This window comes from Anguilla anguilla, chromosome 12 (genome assembly GCF_013347855.1).
Source record: "Anguilla anguilla isolate fAngAng1 chromosome 12, fAngAng1.pri, whole genome shotgun sequence".
NCBI classification, from domain to species: Eukaryota; Metazoa; Chordata; class Actinopteri; order Anguilliformes; family Anguillidae; genus Anguilla; species Anguilla anguilla.
This window is the reverse complement of record NC_049212.1, coordinates 13,300,033-13,323,196: the sequence shown is the minus strand read 5'-3', so window position 1 is coordinate 13,323,196 and position 23,164 is coordinate 13,300,033. Positions and strand designations below refer to the sequence as shown.

Genomic DNA, 23,164 nt, shown 5'->3' with positions numbered 1-23,164 from the left:
TCGTTTGGTATTCTTCAGAAGCATCTGAAACTACACTGACCGTACAGAGCATTGGAGACCAGTGGGGTGGAATCCTGTCCATGCATGTTTGCTAGCATCCAGTTAAACAACGTCACATTCCATTTCAAATTATGAAAATTCATATTAAACACCAATAACAATATTAAAAAACAACCTAATTTGAAAGATATGTTTCGCAGCAGCGTTGGATCAAACCAGTGCCCATGAAATTCAATCTATGGGCAGTGCCAGAATGCTCAGGTAACCCATGCAAGCAGTGCAGCCTGCCAATGCCCCCCGCACCCAAACCCCACCCCCCACCCCCAACCCTTCCCACCAGCAATGCACATAAAACATAGTGTTGTTCTGTATAGACATTTCCATTCCGACTGGAAAATACATACGGCTCTACACAGGTCTAGCACCATTTAAAGTTGAAGAAACAATAGCATGCCTCTATACTTCAGCATGTTTATCTTTTCTTTTTGTCCATACAGGAGAGCATGTTCCTGTAGGCTGTGACCAGGCAAACTGAGACAAAATACTAACAGTCAATTTAAAGAAAAGTACAATAAAAAAGATCACCTAGGCTTCTAAAGGCTAACAAAGGCAGTTAGTTATCTAGATCCCCCCCCCCAAAAAAAAAAAACAGAATAAGAATAAAGACAAAAGTGAAACAGACAAACAGAAACAAGCTTTTCTTGATCTCATGAGCCCTCTGTGATTTTTGAAGGTCTCTCTCATAAAAATGAAAAGTATTACAGTACACTATGGCACAAAATCTTAGGCTCGTCAAATTACAGTACATTGTTATTGTTGTTGAATCGGTTAATGGAGATGTAGCGTTTTTGGCATTACCACAACACCGGTTGTCTTGCATTGTACATGTAAGGTGAGGAATCCCATCAGTTCAAACATGTGATAAAGATGGTAATATGATATCACACTGTTTTCATTAGAATGGTACATAATGCCAAAGATTTTGCTCCAGTGCAACAGCTTTAATTTAACAAGGAAAAAGTGCACAACACCACATGTTTAAAGCTGAGCAATAGCAACTGTTAACTGTTCAAATTCTAAAGCCTTTATTTTTATACGGTTTTATAATGCAGTATCAACATTGTCTGTGTGTGTATATGTGTGTGTGTGTGTGTGTGTGTACAGTACATCTATATGTACTTGTTTTACAGAGACACATGCCTCCCCTTGTTTTCAAAGTCAACTTTTCAAATGTATTTTTTAAATTTTTTTTTATTGTGCTTTGCATTGGAAAGACTCTCACCGTTTCCCTTTGATTGATGACTGTAAGCAGTGTATGACAGCAACAGTCAAGTAATAATAGATAGCACTGATTTGCTGTCTGACAAAGCTGAGAAAAGACAAAAAATAATAAAAATAAAACATCAATCACCAAAATGAAAAGCCCTGGCATATGGAAGTTTCCTGCTCTTCGTGTCGCTGTTTCAGGAGGAGATATGATAAAACACACAAATACGGAATCAATGCATCCCTGTGCGGAAGATCAATATGTAATATTGACTAAATTAACCACAGAATCAACGCCAGTCCTTTGTGCACTGTGATGTCATAAAAAGAGTATGAAACATGAATGAATGATACACTGCAAATGCCATGGCGTACTGAAAAGATACCATGCAGTTTTGAATTTGTACATTGAAAATACTGTCCCTGCTTTGTTGAAGTGAATGCACTGTCACTGTGACCCTATTACAAGTTGAACATGTTAAATACTGTAATAACTGAAATTCCTGGGAAGGACCGGGAAGGACTAGGAAACCAAGTGTATAGTCTCTCTAGTTATAAACGGTCTCAAGTATAACTGCAGCAACCTGAATTGTGCAAATACTCTGAGGTATATACTGTAGAAGCAAAGAAGTCTGTTCCTTGTACGAGACTGGTGTCTCTTATGACATGTAATGGAATATGTTATGAACCAGCTTTGCAGTTGGCTGTTCCCACTTACACTACATTTCATGGAAAATACTGTAGTTATGCAAACCAAGTGCGATTACCTCTGGGTTCTTTCAAAATTGCCATTCATTTTAAGAGAAAGTGCTATTCAATAAATAAACAAAACATAAACCTTTCCAGCATCACATACACCATACTGTACTACAGTTGATGGCTGGGTTCACTTCAAAGGTTCACTTCATTTATAACCTTAAAGGTTAGGTTAACCTAAAAATCTAATATTCATATTTTTCACCCAAAATATATGTTTGAAAAAAAGAAATCACCATACAACACTAATATCTAATATTCATTGGATATCATTCATTAGATGTTTGTTCTGTTTGCTCTTTTTGATCTATATCTTGCCTTGCTACTCTGTAAAGTGTCTTTGTGACAGTGCTCTGTAAAAAGTGCAACACAAATAAAATAAAACTGAATTGAATTAACATTGTGTTTAAAAAGAAGATATAATCTTCACCCTCCATGCTAATAGAGGGATTTGACAGATTTAGGCCGTCTGCTTTTTCTGTGCAGAGAGCCACTGCTGGGTCTCAGGTCATTTGGACATGGTTGTCCTGGATGAATTCAGCTCTTTAAATCACAACGACTCCATTTTGTTAAATTTAGAACAATCCATTATTTTCTTTTCCCCACTGCTTCTTTTTGCCAGGTTGCAATGTGAGGTTTCTGCGACTGTTAGAAACCACTCTCCCGTAAGGAGAGGCAGTTTTGAAAAAAACCAGGGGTAATTATATCTCGGCTCTCGGCTTGGATGCTGTAACTTGTGTATTTCAATCAGCACATATGGTCCCTTCGGGCTAAATGTTGATTACTGGCAGAATTCACGTTTACCGCACTTTAAATACATTTAAATTTCATCGTCTTTGCACTGGAGTAAAAGTCTAGGAAGACGGGGGGGGGGGGGGGGGGGGGGGATTACTCCTTTTAAATGATCAGAGAAAGAACAATGGAAGGGAAAATCAGTGGACCTGATGGTTGGGGTGGTGAGGGATGGGGATGGGTTACTGTAGACGCGGTTAGAGCCGCGCGGGTCACAGTCTCCGCTGGGGGGAGGGCGCGCCCGGTCTCAGAGAGGGGTGATGTTGTCCAGGTCCGCGGTGTCCATGCTGGCCAGAATGGCCTTCTGGTCGTCCCGGGGCGGGCGGCGGTAGAGGAGGGCGGACAGGCGGGCGTAGGGGGCCTGCCGGGCGGAGCGCTTCTTCGCCTTGCGGAGGTAGAGAGCTTCCTCGGGCTGGAGAACCTGAGAGGCGTGGAGCTGCCTGGTCTGAGAGATGCACACACCTGCGGGAACAGCGGGGTCAGGGGGGGCCATGCCCTCAGAGGGGGGCGGGGTCAGGGGGGGCCATGCCCTCAGAGGGGGGCGGGGTCAGGGGGGGCCATGCCCTCAGAGGGGGGCGGGGTCAGGGGGGCCACACCCTCAGAGGGGGGCAGGGTCAGGAGGGCCACACCCTCAGAGGGGAGCGGGGGGGGGGGGGGTCAGGGGGGCCACACCCTCAGAGGGGAGCGGGGTCAGGGGGCCACACCCTCAGAGGGGAGCAGGGTCAGGGGGGCCACGCCCCACAATGGGCACAACAGAAAGTGGGGGAGAGGAGGGTGGGCTGAGGCGATGAGGGCATAAAGAAAAGCTGTGCCCTCAGTCTACCGAGTGGGACAGGACTGTGCCTCTCAGCAAAAAGCACAGATCTCAGCATGCACTCTCAGAAGTGCCTAAAAAAGTACAAATGCTTCACTGGGGTGGTACCCAACCCAGCAATGTAACATTTGTTTGTACCTTTTTCGCTCGTAAAATGCACTTCTTAGTTCCCGAATAGAGCATTATAGTACCTTCCGGGTACATTTGGGAAATTTGTTCCTTACACAACAAAAATGTACCTCCACCGCACCTCTATTTTCTGAGAGTGATTTCCAGTGAAGACGGCCGGTCATAACACCAGCTTGTTGACAGTCCTTCACCCGACAGAAGAGCATAATTACCTTATCAAGAGCACCACGGATCTCTCTGTGACTTCAGCGTCAGCACCACGCAGGCGATCGACAGCGAGGCGTCGCCGTTTCGCCACGAGTTAGGAGGTGAGCCAGCGTGGGATGGTGCGTTACGTGATTTGGCGGTTAAGTGCATTCTGCGATTACACGGTTTTTAGTTTACAGCGGTGAGGGAAGCTGGGGCGGGGTTTAGCGCGGTGAAGGAGTTAGCGACGTGACGGAGCCCGTTGCTCCGGTGCGGCTACGGCTACGGCTACAGGAGCACCACAGAGGGAGAGGACGGGGGGTAATACTACCTTCTCACACCGCGGTGGAGTGCGGCCGGGTGCTCAGAATCACCCGACGCTTACACACAACCTGACTGAGCCCTGCAAGACAGGAAGCGGCGCGTTAATCCCACAATCCCCTGCCACGGTCACGTGACCTGTCCAGCTTCCTGTCTGCCCACGGGATGGGTGCTTATAGGGGCAGGGGTCAGTAATGATTAAAAAAAGGGTGTACTTGCTCCGTTACAGCCTCCCTTAAAATTCCAGCCTGCCCTGTAGTTTAGAGACGGTGGAAGTTTTAAGATTTCTCTTCACGCCAATTTTTGACAGTGAGTGTGTTGCTGCTTCGCCCACTCTCACTTTAAGAGGACAGCATTTAATTCTGACAAGCAGGCTGCGTTCAGTTCAGTCTCAATAAAAAGAGAACGGCGGCTTCCTCAGACTCACCTGGTTTCTGCTTGGATTTGGCGTTGTTGGTGGCCATCTTCTTGGCTTTTTTAACGTGTCGGTACCTCAGTGCGTCAACGCTCTCAGACCCAGCAGGAGCACTCAAAGCACCTAGATGTTTCCTTGAAACGTTTTTTTTTAAAAGAGAGACAGAAGACAAATAAAATCAAACTTATACTTCCATTTATTTATGTTTCTTCGGTGAACACCAGGGGGCGCCGCTCCGTTCAGCTGGTCTGCTGTCTGCTGTCCATAATGCAGGTCATGCATGTTCTCATGTTCCCTCCTTCTCATATCTCTGGTTCCTGTACCATACGAAACATGCAATTACGCAATCACACAAGACATCACCGACAAATCAGGCTCTGTTTTCTTTACACGAACGAACCACATACATCTTCAATAGGTTTTCCTCTGTTATTACATAAAAAAAGTGTATGTAGAATGAGATGCTGTTAAAGCACAACATTTGTGCCAGTGTTCAATCTGATACTTTTCGATTTTCAACAAATGTGCACCTGACACAACTTGATTAGCTTGGATTAAAGAAATCAATTGACTTTATCAATTTGCAGAAAGGAATAAACGAAGACCTGGTTACCCCATGATAGAATGGACAGAGGTAAACAGGCCAATATCCTGATGAATGTCAGGAGACAGACGTGAAACAACGTTCACACCGCTATGCGCATCTTATTCTCTGTGATGTTGTGTTGGGGCTGAATTAGCCGCCTGGGAGGAGCTGTGCGGCAGGTGAGAGGCTGAAACAGTGGAGCTGCACTACCGCAGGGGCTGCGGAGAGAGAGAGCCAAGGGCCGTTAGCAGACCAAGGAGGAGAGATACACAGCCGGACGACACAGCATCAGCAATATGCACCAGTCCACATGGACACTGTCTACAATGGCTTCACCATGCTGACAGGGGGAGAGATGGCGGGAGGGGAGGGGGGGGGGGGAAATGGCCGCTCGGAAACAATCACGAAAAATAAAAAAAAATAAACCAAATAAAGTAAAATCGACCAATGCACTTGGACAACAAGGAAAAAGATGTAACGGAGAATTTACTTGGAGATCTAGTTGATTCTTTACTGGAATTGGAGGGCAATATTTGGCAATGGCATGCATGGCATTTTTGGCACATGGAACAAGACTTTAAAGGGGAATATCTAAGAAGAAACACATCTGATAATGTGGTCTTCAGAGACCAGTCTAATAGTTTACTGATATGGAATCATGCTGCTGATTTCATATCTGACACCATCCATTACAGAATGTAATATATTAATTATATAATTGTAAATGTATTGTTCTGCAGTCAAAAATAGATTAACGATTGGCTTAAAAGATAATTATAAAGATGCAAGAAACATGGGATGAACAAAACGTCCATCAATGCTCGCCATTTTCCTATGAATCTCCACCAATTATGAGACTACACGTAAGACAAGGCAACACCGCGCACACTGAGAACCACAGGAAAGCAGGCTTCGCATGCTACGAGTACAGCTAGCTACAACCAAATTTAATTATGATTAGTGATTGTGATATGAATTTTAATACGTAGCTTATAGCTGCACCACCACACTGAATCACTCATTTGACAATTTTTTAGATGTGCTATTTAAGACTGCAGAACTAAAAACTTAATGCAATTTTAACTTCCACTTACATATTGACTTCACTGAAATATAAAAATATTTCACTTCACTTGCACTTGCACTGTGCAAGTGAATGAAAAACAATCACTTCAGAAGGAGGAGCCACAGACGTGTGCAGTATTCCCCTTTAAAGGAGGATGTGTTGGTAATGCCCACCTGCTGGACCCCTCCCCTCTCAGACATGGATCCAGCCCTTACCTATTGCGATGGAGAGGACCTGGTCACAGCAACGCTGCCCAGATAGCTGAGATCAATCAAAAAACAAACAAAGCAGGTAAAGCTGTCAGTACCGCAGGTGGCTCTGACTGGGAGGATGAAGACAAGTGCAACAGATGAGAGCTGAGAGCCGACAGCTGACAGCGATGACCCCCAACGATCGAGCCTCCCCTTCCAGACCGGTCCGGGGTTTTTTTTTGGGGTGGGGCGGAGTGGGAGGAGAGGGGTGGGAGGGTGAGGGGTTAGAGGGAATTGCTGGGGGTTGGGGGCCTGATAGTGTGGTGAGGCCACTAATTTGGGGTGGGGGGGGGGCTTCTCGAACGTGCAATTCTAACGCACTTTCGCTTTTCGTCCCAAAATAACGGGTTGTCTTTACACTGAACTGAAGTGGACACATGAGGGCGCCACCTCTCGCATCAAAGACCTAGACAATGACACAAAATGGAGTGTCTGGGTCCCCTCTGTTTCCATTCATTTTAAGGACTTGCATTGAGTTGAATGCATTATAACAGGATTCGAGCTCAACTATGAATAATACTACTGTCTAAGAGCTTAAGTTGAGTGAATTGTGCCCTGTCTGGAGACGTATGTTATCGCAAACCCACGTGTGGCAAATGGGATTGTTACGATGATAGGTGAAACTGGTCAATCAGACATCATGGAGACACATTATATGTTTGATGTTTAAGATGGGGCACAGGCTGACTGTGAATTATTAGCTCATAACATGGACAAATATACTTCAAAATCACACGAAAAACCTACGAATCTACCTACAAAAACACCTAGAATAGACCCCAAGTGGTTACATTTGTAACTGCATTTGGCATTCAGTAGTTTAATCTTGACTTGACAGTTACAAAGAAAATGCAGCCTTAGTAGGTTTATTAGGTTGTAGGTGGCCAAATATGGAAAAAACCAGCATATTATCTCAATGACAGCATGTTAAGGCAATAAATGTCCTTTGCAAGGGACGTAACTCCACACTTTGCTAATCATTCAGTGATTTTAGAAAGCTACTTAGCTGAAAGCAAAGTAGGCACTTGTTAAATTATAAACCAAATGTATTTTAGAGGGTGAACTGCATAGCTAGAAGTACATTACTGTACATTATTATTTTGCTGTGTAGATGCCCTTTTCCACAACAACTTACACAACTGACAAAATGTTTTATGTATATGCAATTATTTGTTTGCAGCTGGATATTTTCTGAAGCTATATAGGTAGTGTACCATTCTGAAGGGTACAAAGGAGGTGTTGCATGTGGGAATTCAGCCTGCAGACTCTGTGATAAGCCAAGTGCTACAACACCTACTGTGTTGCAGTCACCTGGCAGTGTAAGTAAATAAAGTCCTGATTGTAAATGCTACAATCAAACTGGGCATCTGAAGTACGAAGAACATTCTGGAAAGGAAGCAGATAAGAGTAACGGGGAGCATTGGGGGAAGCCTCCCTAGGCTAGGTTAGCGCTGAGGGCCTTCTGCACCTACCCTGCAGCTGACTGGTGTGGAGAAGGCTCTGACGGCAGCATCTCCTCCTCTGTCCTCCTCTGGGACGGCATCTGCCCGAAAACGTCGCTGCTCTCCGTGGGGGGCGACGGGGACTGGGACGGGTAGCTGGCGGCCGCGGTGGCAAACGCCATGGTGGAGCGGTAGCTGGGGGGGCCCGCCCGCCGGCCCTGCGAGGGGGAGACGGCGGCGGCGGCAGCGGCGGCGGCAGCGGCAGCGATGGCGGTGGCCAGGGGCTGCAGGGCGATTTCGGTCATCTGGGTGGGCTGGGCGGAGCTGGGGCCGGGGCCGGGGCGGGGCCGGGGGCGGACCACGATCTCTGGAGAGCTCTCGTGAGAGCTGGGGGGGCTCCCGGCCAGCGGGGAGAGCCGCGACGGCTGGAGGACCACCTGATGCAGGCTAGGGTCCGTCCGCCGGGCCGCCCGGGGGCTGAGCCGGGCCGGGGGCTCGTACCACCGCGGGTCCGGCCCGCCGATTGTGCTTGGGCTGCCCCTGTGGGCCGCCGGGTCGGGGTAAGGCAATACCGGTACGCCCAGACCTTGGCTGGTGTGTCTTAGCTGCCCTAGACTCTGCGCCTCTTGCATAGCTAAACGCTTGGCCGGGGGGCCCAGGGCCCTAAAGGGAGGCTTCTCTGGGCTCAGGCCGCCCTGCGGGGCCTCCAGGGGGAGGGCGACCGGGTAGGGGGGGAACGGGAGCCCACCCAGGGGGGAGGTCTGAGGAGGAGGTAGGGGGGGAGGCTCGGGGAGGTCCCGGTGAGGATGTAAGGGGTGGAGCGGAGGGAAGATGAGGCGGGGCCCCTCCAGCCCGGTGAAGGGGAAATGGGGCTGGCGCCAGATTTCCGGGGAGCGGGCGGAAGGGGTGCGGGACAGGGGGAGGGTGCTGCCGGATGCCGTGGCGTAGCCCCCCCCCTCGCCCTCCCCGCCTTCCTCCGGGATGGTGGGGTAGCCGAAGGGAGGGGGCGAGGACATGACAGAGCTGTGCGGGCTGATGTCAGGCATGTAGAATGGGGGCGGGAACTCGGGTTCCCCGGGGCTGCTGCCGCGGTAACTGTAGAAGTGGGCGTGGGGGAAGAGCCTCAGGTGCTGGCCCACCCTGCTCTGCCCCACGGCCTGCAGCCGGCCGCCCTCCGTCAGGATCATACCTTCCATGGGCCGCTGGAAGCGGGGGCTGTAGGCCGGGGGCTGGGCGTAACTCTCCTGGCTGGAGGACACGGGCGAGATCTGGTGCGGCCGCAGCGTGGGCATGACGGGGGGCATGGGCCCCGGGTCGTCCTCGTCGTCGTTCTCCTCGTCCGACTGGCGGAACTCGGGGTACAGGTCCGACTCCTCCACGAAGGGGAAGCCCTGGATGCGGCGCGGCCGGGCGGGCGTCTCGGGGCTCCCGGCCTCCATGACGAAGCGGCCGTCGGGCCCGCGGCTGATGAGCTCGATGGGCGTGGCGGCCTCCGCCTCGTGCTTGGACACGCTGTACTTCTTGCTGGCGATGGCGCGCTTGGTCTTCTTGTAGAGCGACAGCTCCTTCTCCTTGGCGGGGCTGGGCAGCCGGCGCCCGTCCTCCGACGACTCGGACATGGGGCCCAGCGAGCGCACGCTCTCCGGGCTCACCTTCCCAGAGGAGGACCTGCAGACCCAACAGAACCAGGGAGAGAGGCAGGCCGAGCCGTCAGTCATTTACTCCTTCATTCAGCCCGTCACTCCTCTAATCTTTATTTCACCAGAAGGTCACATGAAGATTAAAATCTCTTTTGCACTGGAGACCTGAGCAGGAAAAGCAGTAGAGCATATACTGTAAGGTCCAAGCATTGAGCAGCACTTGTAAGATCATTAATCATCAAACTGTGGTCTGGTGAAAGGATTGTGGTCCAACAGTTTGGAAATTCAGCAAACAGCAGATAGTTGCAAATATAAAAATTCATTACAGTACAATTACAATGCAATTTTTTGCCAGTTATATGGACCGTAGAGGGACGTTCCTCAGTTTTCATGCCTTTAATCATCACAGTAAATGCATATGAAGGATGTGTGGGAACAAAATGCAAGGACAGAAAAAATGAAACATAAAGAAAGAGCTGAGTCTCCACAAATGAGAGTGATGCCCTCCTTCTGGTATTTCCTCTAAACCATGGGGTGAGCTAACCTGCTTCAGCATAATCCTGAACTGCAGTGCATTGTGTAAGGAAAGGAGGAATGGAGGAATACAACCTACTTTGACTACACTACATTTTAAGATGAAATAAACTATCACCTATAGGGAAAGATGAGAATATTTTCTGATGAGAGGAATAGGCCATTCAGCCTCTCTAAGATCTCAACTATCCTTACAGAGTAAACATAAAGAGTAAAAAAAAAAAAAGTATTTGCCAAAACAATATTTTACTCCTTGCAGTCACAGTCAATACAGATAAAATTGTCCAAATAACAAAGAAAAAAAAAAAAAACAAACCTGGGTAATGAAACTAATCTGCTCGGTGGAATTAGTTTCAAAAATCTTTTTTACGGATTTGAACCACAATGTTCAGAACCACAATGCAAGCCATTGTTTGGGCATCTCTGCAGGAATGGTCGAACAATTTAATTAGCTGTACAAAATATCGGAACATAATACACAGGGAATGAGCTACTTCGACACAAAAGGTTTTTCAGAACCAGGTCAAAAATAGTTTTCCATCAGTATGGAACCAATTAATTCATAAAGCTTTCAGCTGAAATACGTACAGTTCCTGAAGAGGTTAAACATTTACCAGGTTTATCCAGACGAAACAATAAACTTAATAAATGATAGCAGAAATATTTCATATGGAGGTGTTTGCTGCAGATGACTGTGTAGGTGCCATTGCAGTTAAGTCTCAAGAGCATTATTTTACTGTGCATGTCCGTATAAAAATGAAGTGCAGGGCCAGTTATTGCTGCATACAAAGAGCTTTGTTGATTCTAGCACTTTTTGTGCTTTTAGAGGCTCGTCTTAACAGGAGCCCTTTCTGGAGTTATTACTGCTACTGTTAACCTATTTGAATGCACTTAGATGACAGAACGACCAGAATGCCCTGACTGTGGAACCACAGTGCTGAGACTTGCAATTCCCCCCTTTTGCACCCAAGACTTTGGAGTGTTAAAATGATAGAGCAACGCTATAAAATCACAATTTAACTCAGACATCTACGCCTGACCCGTGGATGCACAGAGTACTTGTAAAAAAAGAAATGATGACTTCTGAAATGGGGAGCAGTGAGCACCATGTAAGAGTGCCTGACAATGACAGCTTTTATTCATACAGAGGCTTCTGCGGATCTCATGAAGGGCTTTACAGTAAAAGGTGGGTGGTTTGACCACCAGTATGAAGCACGACGGCCATTTTGCATCAGAATGCACGCCACACATCCATTTCGGGAATTTGGGAATTTGCCCACGATCCCCTACCCAATAGCACTGGCTGCAAAACACAAAAGTAGCCAAAGCACAGAGATTTTAAAAAGCAGCAGTAAAGCAGGCTCTGGTCAGCAAGGTAAAAAAAGTGGGAGAGGAGGAGGGAGGGGTTTGTACGAGGTCTGGTTGCTGGCGATTGGCCGGACGGCCATTCTGAAGGGGCTCACGGCGTAACCGTGGCCCCGGCGGGTGCGTGATTGACGCACGCGTTTGCGAGCCAGCGCGCGCACGCTAAGGCTAAGGCTAAGGCTAAGCGAGGAGCGGGGACTCACTGAGGACTGGTGTGCGGGGGCCTGTAGCTGCTCTCGTCTGGCCCCTCCCAGTAGGGCTCAATGCCAGGCAAGGGGGTAAGAGGGATCCTGTGGTGGGAAACAACACGGGGGGGGGGGAGAGTTGGCCGTCAATGGGGCTATGCTCCCCAAAAAAAAAGAGTAAAAATCAATACAGAGACAGAACAAGAGATAGGAGAACATGGTTCTGCCAATGAAAGCCGCTCCGGACTTCTTCCTAAGGCACAGTGAATCATACTGTACATGGGAAAGCAAAAAGCCTGGGCATGCAGAGAAGGTCTAACCAATGGTAAGCGGGCATCTGCCTTTCAAATCCCTGTCTGGGTATAACTGTCCCATAAATTCACTCCTACTGTACATATATGTAAGGCATGTACTTTTTACAATTTAAATTAGGACCAAATAAATCCATTAATCATGGCAAAATGTTTCTTTAATGTGCATAATCGTACGCTAGTTTATTCTCAAGCAAAGCTGCCAACATTGTTCTTTATTTTTTTTGGACTTGACCACGTCATCACTTGTGGTAGTTTCCTTCTGTTAAACATGATGTCAACAGGCTTTTTCTCTCTCAACCTCATTTTGTTTGCATGTGTATGCCGTAACACCGTGTTAGCTTGCGTTAGCTGGATCGTGTTAGCTGGGTCCAAAATTTGTGATACTGCCAAATATCACACCATTGTCTCAAGAATCGAAATTGTATCCTACCGCGGTGAAGCCTGAGGTAACCTGGTGGATTGGCTGAAACTGAGAGGTTTATGGACTAACAGGCCAAATCCTGCTTGAGCTAAGATGGTTACAATGCCTGATTATTGACCCTTCATCCCCTATTACATGCCTCTTTTCATGCTTCCTTTGTGGAAGGAAATGATAAAAAAACTAGACTAGATCCTGGGTAAACTGAACATAAATATTGAATTGCAATGTGAACAATGTGATGTTTTCAGTAACAATAATTAACCATAGAACTGGGAAGACCAAAAGCACCAAACACAGGGGTTCCCTAGGACCAAGTCTGAAGAGGCCAAATGGCCCTATATTTTATGCTAAAACCAGGGCTGAGATGAGACTTTTCTTGCTCTTGCACAATACTGACTTGTTAAACTACATGCGTAATTACATGTAAATGACCTTCTTAAAATAAACTGTGACTAAAATTACTGATAGATTACATTTATGCATTAATTATACATTTCTATCCGGTGTAATTGTTCTCTGATCTCATTATATGCATAATGGATATTTTAATTACTGAAGAGGGAAAAAAAATGAATTGAGTTTGCATGGCTTGCATACTGTTCCCCAAACCTGTCACTCTTTATAAGCTGCATTGATCATTTCCAACACTGTCAATGCGTTTCGTACACTATGATAAAATGTACAAGTCTTCACAGGCAAGTAAATACATACACACACACACACCTGCATGTTAGTTAGCATATTGTAGTTTGTGTTTTCTGTACTTGCGTTTGCAGTATTTAATGCTAATTTTTCCCCACTACACTGTTCAGTTGTGTTTTTTTTTTTTTTACTATAGTAAAACTGCTTTTGAAGCATCGCAAAACATACAATACATGGCCAGAGGCACTGTATGTGGACACCAGCACATCCAACATCTCATCTAAAATTATGGGCATAAATGTGGAGATGGTCCACCATTTGCTGCTATAACAACCTCCACTCTTCTGGGAAGGATTTATACTAGATGATGGAGCACTGCTGCAAGGCTTCCATTCAGCCAGAAGAGCATTAGTGAGGCTGGGCCCTAATTGGGTGATTAGGCCAGGCTTGCAGTTTGATTCCAATTGATCCCAAAGGTCGGGCTCTGTGCAGGCCAATCAAGTTCTTCCATGCTGATCTCAACTAAAGCACTTCTATATGGACCTCACTGCGTACCCAAGGGTATTGTCATGCTGAAACAGGAAAGGGCCTTCCTCAAACTGCTGCCACAAAGTTGGAAGCACAGAATCGTCTAGAACGTCATTACATTAAGATTTGCCTTCGCTGGAAATAAGGGGTCTAGCCCAAACCACAAGAAACATCCCCAGACTAAGGGGTGTCCAGATACTTTTGGACACAGTCATTAGCCAGCAATCTGAAAGTGTAAGGAAATAACATTAACTACATTGCAGTATGCATACTCTGCTTTGCATGGTAAACTGGTCAGTAATTAATACACTCAATGAATAGTAAAACATTTTTATTTTTTTCTATAAATAACTTTTACTGAAATACTGGTTATATTCAATTTATTTATACAACTATTCCCTAAAACTTTCACAGACACATGGAAATAATAAAATGATAAAAAAGCCTTTTTCTAGACATAATCTTGACTAGGAGTTTAAGAGGTCAGAGCAGCATGTCTCCTAATTAGTAGAGATTCTGAAAATAGCTGAAAGCCATATACAACTACCACACAGACAGTGTGTAAATAGCCCTTAATTAATTCTGTGTAGTGTGCTTTAATGATAATTCATTTGAACTTAAGTACAGATTGTCAAAAATGGTATGAAGATGTTTTGGTCATGTGAGTATAAAAAGGGCAAAGTGGGTTAACACAACTGGTTTCTAGCGTCAAACATATGATGTACTTTACGAGGATAAACTTATTATTGATGTTGCTATTGTATTACGCTATAAATAAATTATGAAGGAAAATGATCACAGAGTCATCCCAGATTAGCAAGACTAAGTATTGTATTATACGCAGAGACCTTTTGAATGTTCAGTACAAGTCCTAGCGCAGTGTTGGACACACTCGAGACTCTTGGCAAAAGGACAAGACTACATGGGCTGAATGGCCCGTTTCTTGCTTAACTAAATCATTCCCTTACAGTAGATCATCTGAGAGCTTTATTAACATGTCACGGAGACTCTGAGGGCAAAGAAAGATGGTGCAAAACAAGTGATGAGCGAAGATCGGAATGGCAATGCATCTGTTACACAGGTTCACTCCCTTTCGTCTGCAACCCACGTGAGATACGGCAACTTACGGTGTCTCTATGCTTTTTCTGAAGTGCGTTATCGAAAGGGGAGGATCTGGAGGATATGAAAAGAGAGAGAAATGAGAAAGACAAACCATCACCACAAATCATCTATGCATGTCAAACAAAACAATCCTCCAAACACACACGTTACACATCTTTTTGTATACTTGGTACCTTAATGTATCAGTAAAACCATACGGATCAAGTTAAAAAAAAAGAGGGTTAAAATACTCTGTAAAAATATAGGTTTGAACTGGACTTACAAATACAACTGGCCATTCAATATTATAGAGAAGAGACAAAAAACATGATAAAAGATTAAGCTTAAAAAAGACAAAGAAGGCAAGGTATTAAAATGCACATCATTGCCAGGAGAAGGTAACTGCAGGCCTCATCACTAGCCAGGCAGGTTTAAATCTCATTAGAGGAATAGCTGCATCTCCTGTACTCTCAGAAAGAAATCCACTGTTTAAGCTAGAGTAATAATGGATGTATAATTCTCATCTCCCACTCAATTCAGTTGTATATATGAACTCATCCATCTGCTTGTGTTTAGCAAGCACCAAAACAATTTGTGGATCAGTATGCTTGGACGGAAACAGCACAAACGAGGTGGCACAGTCATACAATCTTTAATGTTTTAATTTTATTTTTAATTAATTTGGCATAAGGGGCTGAACATGTCCAATGTCCACCTAATTTGTAATGTCCAATGACATGCAACCGCAGTCGTGTTCTTGCAGACGAGTGTGCGGACATCGACGGTTCTCCTCTGAATCACGTGGTGTTGCCAGCTGCTTCTTTTCACACCGCAGACTACAACCCAGCTTGCACAGAGTGGAGATGGGGGAGAACCTTCCATAAGCAAATACGACATGCAGTCGTTCTTGGGCAACCAATTGCGCATCGCCCTATGGAGCTACTGGTCACTGTCGGCACTGACACGGCCCGGATTGGATAATGGGACTCATTACTGCAACACAGCATGGTGTCATAAATGAATGAGCCACCCAGAAGCCCCTACAGTCATATAATACCTATATAATATATAGGTATTATAATACCTATATAATAATATCAATATAACTTGCACCGTTAGAGCTAAGTCTGAAAAAATGCATTAATGCTGAGTGGTGAACAAAAATGCAACCACTCCATTTTATAGTATGTTGTGACGGGCCTTTTGAATTGCGCTGGAATTATATTCAAAAGCAAGTAATGGTGTGTAATCATGCTGGGTAACCTCAGTTATGGTAATTCTGTCCTTTCAGACTACCGCCTCATTCGGGCTGGTGAATCCATCCTGTTGGACAAACCTGCTCCCAGGCCCGGTCTTTATCTCAGTTATCGGCTCAGAATTACTCACTGTTTCTCTGCTATCCCACAGCCCCTGCAGCTACCGAAAGAAACCTGGCCCAGGAGTTATTATTCAAAACTTCTGACCACTGTGGGAGTGGTGAAATTTCATTATTAATACCCTGGCTGTACAGGTCTCTCTACTCCACCATTACACATTATTTCACACTGACTGAATCTGAAGCTTGAAGTTCAAACAGGAACAAGCAGTTATTACTAGATTTATTGCACCAAAATATATGAAAGGTCACTGGTGGTGTTTGTACAGTACCCAGCAGGGGGCGCACTCTCTGGGGGAGAAGGTATGAGGGAAAGGCGTTAACAGCCGTCAGTCAGCAGGGGCGGCGGGGTTCTGTGGGCGGGGCCTCACCTCTCTTCCTCTTGAGCTTGCGGCGGCGCTGCTTGTTGACGAAGCAGGCCGCCAGCGTGCTGAAGAGGATGGCGGCCGCCAGGAAACAGATGGTGGCCACGATGCCCGCCACCACCGGCCGCGCCAGGCCCTCGTCCGCCATCTCCGGGGCGGAGAACAAATCTGGGGAGGGGGACATGCAAAATGTGCATCAGGGGGACGGAACCTGAACTGATGGGGAAGGAGTGCGGTGCTTGAATGATGTGCTTCCATTTTGAACAACGTATCCTGTGCTTACTGTGTATGCATCAAAATTTTCTTTCAAATTAACAGTTCACTTCCTTTTAAAAATGAAAAAAGCAGGCTACAAAAGATGTTTTAGAATACTATTAGTACAAAATATTATGTCTACTTCATTATATTATTACTAAATGAATGGTATGGTATGCATATGATTATGATATTTGTATAATAATAATAATAATAATAACAGATTTATTGAATTTATATGATAAGTTAAAATTTAATGCACAGACATGAATATGGTACTTAATCTACTAGGATATCACTGAAGTCACATGACTTATTTCCAGTCCTGAAGACTTGACAGGAAAAGGGTGTAGCCTGTAAGCTACTCAGTACACATTATAAAATCAGTACATGTTCAACACACATGCAACATTAAAAGCAGTCAAAAAGTAAGTAAGTAAATATGGGCATATAAGGATTTAATTTCATTTGGGATTGTATTCCATTCTTCCTCACCTGAGTAAAGAAGCATGCTTCTCCCAGCAAAGCATTATAAGAATTTTATTCTTACGATTTTTAATTTAATTTATTTATTTTTGGTAATGCTCAAAGCATTTTACAGGGATGAGCGGGGAACTCATTTCATCTACCACCAATGTGTAGCGCCCACCTGGGTGATGCAGATTAGCCATTTTGCACCAGAACGCTTACTACACATCAGCTGAGGTGGAGAGGGAGAAAACGATTTTTGGTCAATTAAACCGGGGGATAATTAAGCGGCACACTGAGAGAGCCAGGTTGGGAATTTAGCCAGGACACTGGGGAACCCTCTACACTTTGCGATAAGTGCCATGGGATCTTTAATGACCACAGTGAGTCAGGACCTCGGTTTAATATCTCATCTGAAAGATGGCAACTCCTACAGCAATGTCCCCATCACTGCACTGGGGCACTGGGGTTTTTATTTGACCAGAAGGAAGATTGCCCCCTAAGGGCCAACTAACACCACTTACAGCAGCAACTTTCACAGAAGGTCTCCTATCCAATTACTAACCAATCCCACACCTGCTTAGCTTCAGCCATTCAGCAGGAGCAGGGTATAGCTGCTGGTATGGTTGAATGCATGTCTTACACATGAAAATTCATACAAAAAGAAAACTGTCTCCACCATTTTGTTTCTTGTGCATGCACTAACAGCGTACTTTAACGAGAGTATAGGCTGTTGCAAGTATTTCAAGTTTGGAGAACACATTGTGCTGAACGAGATTCGAGATTCTTTAAATGTAAACACATTTGTGGCCAGCAGGAGGCAGCAAAGAATAGAAAAAAAACACCGTAATTGCTTTTGCTGCAGAGATATACATACTCGAGTAAATTGTTCTCCGAGCCTTATTTTTAGCAATTGCACTGCAGAACAATAGCACAGAATTACCGCATTTAAGGTGCCATTGTCTCTGCCAGTGAAATGGCACACAGTGTCCTGGCGAGCGAAATTTCCACAGGTAAATGAAGGACACATCACTCAAATGTGATTTGACACGCTGCATTCTGCTGTGTGCGATGCATCAGTATCAGGTTTAAGCGCAGGTTTATCGCAGTGGGATCTATAATCAGGATTTCGGCCTCACCTGTACTTGACACGCCCACGATGTTGCTGTTCTCGCTGACCACGTTCTCCATGACGGCCATCACCCGAAACTCATACCACGAGTCCTGCAAAACCGACCACGTGTTACTGAAACTCGCGTCTTTCATCATGCAGTACAATTACGCTCCAAGCTGACAGCAAGTACGAATCACGTCTGATAGAATCCCTTTGTTCTTGTCACACCCATGAGCAAAAATTGTGAAATGTCTGCGGTTTCCTAAAATGGGAAAGAGGAAGGGAGGGGATTGCACTCATTCTGTAATGGCTAGAATGGCCGTACTGAGGTATTCTAGCACACATTAAGAGGACAATTAAAATAAAAAATAACATTCATCTCATTATTCATTATTATTATATTTTTATTATATTTAACAGGCTAGCACAAAATGATTGCAACTTCTTACTGTATTGTAGTAAAGTTCTGGTAAAACTACTGTAGCCTTTTTGTTTTTACATTATATATATATATATATATATATATATATAAATTTTGCATATTCAAGAGCACCATCATGTTATGTGAATGTTTGAAACCAAAAACCGGACAGACTATCTGTTCTACAGGGTGGCGAATGAGAGAGCGATTTATACTGCGGCCAATCACAGGCCTTAGCTTTTCGCGATATGTGGCCCCAACACCAACACAGCGGAACCAACATTCCCGCTCCCATGATGACACATCCATGAATCATCGGCCGAGGAGTGTTGCTAAATGTAGGAAAACCATTCTGAGTGAACTTCCTGTTCGATAAAAGGAACATTTGAAATGGAACAGAACGTTCTGTCTGTTAAATAAGCCCAGGGCCTGACTCTGTGATCAGTGCTCTCCAGACAATGGGCAAAGTGACAAGGCAAGACAAGACTGAATTGTTGTTGTCATCAGCAAACATTTTAATGTTTCTATTTTCCTTTTTCCTGGTGAGATGGCTATTCTGTATTAATAAAATAAATCAAGTTATTTGACAACAGGAGAAAGCTGACAGGAAGAAAGAAACCCGAAATTCAAATAAGAAATTCATAACACAACAGGCATTTGAAATACCACCTCATATCAGACCATGTTCTTCAAATGGCAAATTCCATAAGTACAAGTTAACTGCAATAGTGTTTGGGCAGGTGTGTCAAATTTGTGTCCAGCTGTGTCCTTTGAGATGCTCTGCCAGGCTTTCACCACTGCCTCTTTCAGTCGCTGTGTGTTTGCTGGGGGTTTGACCTTCAGTTTCCTTTACAGCAAGTGAAAAGCATGTCCAACGGGGTTTAAATCTGCTGACTGATGGGCCATTTAACACTTATGCCTTTTCGTCCTGATACGCTCCTTGGTTAGGTTTTCTGTTTGCTTTGGATCGGTGTCTCACTGCATGACAAACTTCCATCCAATGGGTTTGCGGCCATGTCTCCGAATACTGGAGGACAATGTGTTCCTGCACACTTCAGCGGTCCTTCTGCGCTCTGACACTTACATCTCTCCGTTTATAAATAATTAGAGTAATACTGTAAACCTATGAAATCTGAAACAGCTGCCGGTCATTTGTCGCAATGCATATGCTGGCTTGACTAATTGGACGTCATTGCTGTAATACAGTTCAATGTCTATGATAAATTTGACAAAAAAACAACTTTGATTAGTATGGAGGAAAAACCAATTTGACACATCTGTCCCAATACTTTTCCATTTAACTGTGTGTAATTTGCTGGCCTGTGTGAGTGAGGTGTTGTCAGATGAACCACTTCACCTTTACCTGGACAAGGTCTTTTACCAGCAGCTCAGTCTCTCCAGCTGGGATTGCATCATCTAAGACATCCCACCTCTCCACCAGGCGGAACTCCATGATGTAATGGTTGATTGGTGAGGTGTGATTGGCTGGAGGGAGCCATGTCAGCAGGACTCCCTGTTGTGTCCGATTGGCTGTGAGGCACCTTGGTGGGGTAAGCAGCACCAGTGTTTCAGGGGTACTTATAGGAAATACTGTGGGCGACAGAGAAACGACATGCTTACACACCTGAAATGTACATTTGTTGGAAATAGGTGAAAGGCATACTTTGCAAGATTTCTAACCTAGCTGTGGTCATGTGTTTACAATCAAAGCAGTCTCCTCCTCTACCCTCTTTCCTGACTCTCAGCTTGGTTTTTATATTTTATATCCACTTTCATGTTGTTTAAATATTTATGTCCCCACTTTTCGATAACTGTCGCCATCGAGGAAAAGCAATTGAGTGAGCGAGCCCAGTTGGCTTGTTGTTTCACTTTGCTGTACTTCTACTTCTTCGCCTCCGGCTCTGCAGGACCTAGCTAGCTACAAATGCTCTGCTGAAACCTGATCACACCCCGCTGGCTCTGTAGCCACACCCACCCCTCCCACCCACACCACACCCAATAATGTCTCAAACACACTTTAGAGAAGAAATACAGGCAGGAAAGCATGGATTCGGCAAAGAGAGACTACCAGCGCATCATAGATGCATGGTTGTTTTATAAATCCTAAATCATAGTATGGCTTCAACATGCAATACCAATGGCACTTTCTATAACTAGACATGACCCTTTTGATACCATATCCATCAAAGACCAGGGACCAATCATCATGATTCAATTAACATTTGTCTTATACTTTTTCGCCAACACAAATCAGTGCGGCAGGTACAGCCATTACTGTAACATAAATTTACCGGACTACTAAATAAAAGTGAACCCACAGGCAGGGGTTTTCTTGAAGCGAGAAGCTTCTGCCACCCGGGAGTTTCGAGTGTTCAGCGACAGACACGGACAGGAAGCTGAAGGCGCGGGGCCACACCCACCTAGCGTGTTCACAGTGACGACCTCGCTGAAGGGGCCGGTGCCCAGCTTGTTCTGTGCCAGGACGCTGAACTGGTACGCCGTCTCCGCCTCCAGCCCCTGCACCTGCAGCCAGTTTCGGGCGCCGGGCACGGCGACCGAGCGCCAGTCGTGCGGCCCAAACTGTGCCCGCTTCACCCTGCAAGCCAAGGGGGCACAGATCCACCCGGATCACGCCATAATGTAGGTGGGCATGGAGCAGGTGCAAATGTGTGTTATTTATTTAAAAAATAACAATAATAATTTATTTATTTGGATACATCTTCTTATTTTATGTTTTGATGGACTTGATGATTTGAGCAATGACACTGCTGGGAAGGTATGTCATTGGCTGAATTTTCGACAGTAAGCAAGCATGACCACCACACAAGCAAAAATTCTGTTATGAGAGAATTGCCTTTCATGCATACAGCAAGATTACATTTTTTTTGCAGAAAATGTTTTGATACAATTTAAGAGAGAAACTGGACCATCCAAATGCATGGATTATGGTTCTCATTCGCAACATGTGAAAACTTTTTCTGACAGTGCAGTGATACCTCAAAGACACTTGCATTATCTTCAAGGATTATTTTTTACTGCTATAATAGTAATAATGTGAAACTGAAATACTTTTACGTTTTGAGAGCTCAACGTGTTAAACAATCCAGCAGCCTACCAATGACAGCCCACCAATTCTTTTTAAAATCAACACAGTGACTGCAAGACTTGATATTATATGACATAAAGTTTTGGAGTAACAACTTTCAGTGACAGTGGGGTGTTTGACAAGATTCTGTGACTTCTCAGTGACATTCCAGGCAGAAAATATTTTCAAGTGTTTTCGACTGTGGAAACCCTGGCAAACAAGATCAACTCCAAAGTTCTGGCAAGGACTGATGTTCCAGAACCAATACAGTCACTCTTTAGTGTACTGAGAGACGTATGTCTTCCGAAGCATTCTGATGTGAAATATAAAAAGGCATGTAGACAAGAAACAGTTCATATCGTTGCATATACGTTTGCCGAATGCCAAGCAGACAAAGAAAGAACTGTGCCAAAGAAGCTGACACCTTAGCATTCCGAGAGAGAGAGAGAGAGAGAGAGAGAGAGAGAGAGAGGTCTGCACTTTCAAATATTGATGGGAAACGGAATGAATTTCCCATACCATTTCACAGAGAAGGAGCGCGAGGCATGCCATCTGTTCTACCTCCACCGGCGTAATAATACGATTTATATTCCCATATTCATCGCTGTAGTCCCCTGCCCACGCGCTCATGCATTATTAAACAGGGGGACCGCTGACTGGGAGCACGAGACCTGCGTGCGCACACGAATAAGCGGCACGCATTCCGTTTATATACTGCGTGTCGCCCGCGATTTATGTTCGCTATTACGGCTACGACGAAGTGCGTCGGGAGAAATGAATTACCGCCACGAGCCGCCGCGCACTCTGAGCTAACGCCCCGGCCGTGTCCGCGGCCGCCGCAGACCGCCGACGAGCGATGGGCTCCGGATGGTAATCAAAGGGCCATTTCACATTACGGAGCAGTCCAGAGACATGTAGACACGGGCGCGCGTAACACGCCACGTAGGGGCGCGAGGCTCTGCTGACGCTTCGCGGAAGACGCTCGTGCGAGGCTTCTGTGGGAGGAGACCGTTATTTCAAACGGCTTCCCCTTCGCAATATGTCACATGCGCGTCAAATAAATAATTCATATAAAATAAATACAGCAAACGACTGAATGAACTGAACAAGAAGAGGAATCTGCAAAAGGGGGAGCTGTGGAGTAAACTTTAAAATTCCCTGCACACTGTTATTTACTTTCCCATAATCACTTCTTCCGAAGGCTTCTTCTGATTTCCTATAAATATTGGAAAATTGGAGACGTCTATATTAAGATTAATATAGCTACACATGCATTTACGCGCATACTATGTAAACCATACGTAGCATCATTAATTAGTCATATTGC

At 45.2% G+C, this 23,164-nt stretch overlaps 1 protein-coding gene across 8 annotated transcripts in view; it reads right to left on the bottom strand.

Moving 5' to 3' along the window:
- Nucleotides 1-1,467: 1,467 nt before the first annotated feature.
- Nucleotides 1,468-23,164, bottom strand: part of igsf9ba (immunoglobulin superfamily, member 9Ba) — a 103,682-nt gene continuing 81,985 nt past the window's right edge. For 2 of the 8 annotated variants that reach the window (XM_035385447.1, XM_035385448.1), the window contains exons 13-21: nt 21,173-21,348; nt 20,116-20,342; nt 18,357-18,441; nt 16,501-16,662; nt 14,781-14,826; nt 11,767-11,853; nt 8,055-9,692; nt 4,692-4,813; nt 1,468-3,276 (exon numbers count right to left, since the gene is read on the bottom strand). In XM_035385447.1, coding sequence (XP_035241338.1) covers nt 3,062-3,276; nt 4,692-4,813; nt 8,055-9,692; nt 11,767-11,853; nt 14,781-14,826; nt 16,501-16,662; nt 18,357-18,441; nt 20,116-20,342; nt 21,173-21,348 — 2,758 coding nt within the window. In that variant the 3' untranslated portion in view covers nt 1,468-3,061. Of the gene's footprint in view, nt 3,277-3,470; nt 4,347-4,682; nt 4,814-6,294; nt 6,593-8,054; nt 9,693-11,766; nt 11,854-14,780; nt 14,827-16,500; nt 16,663-18,356; nt 18,442-20,115; nt 20,343-21,172; nt 21,349-23,164 lie in introns of those variants that run through there. The other 6 variants (XM_035385449.1, XM_035385450.1, XM_035385452.1 and 3 more) reach the window with 5 other exon arrangements.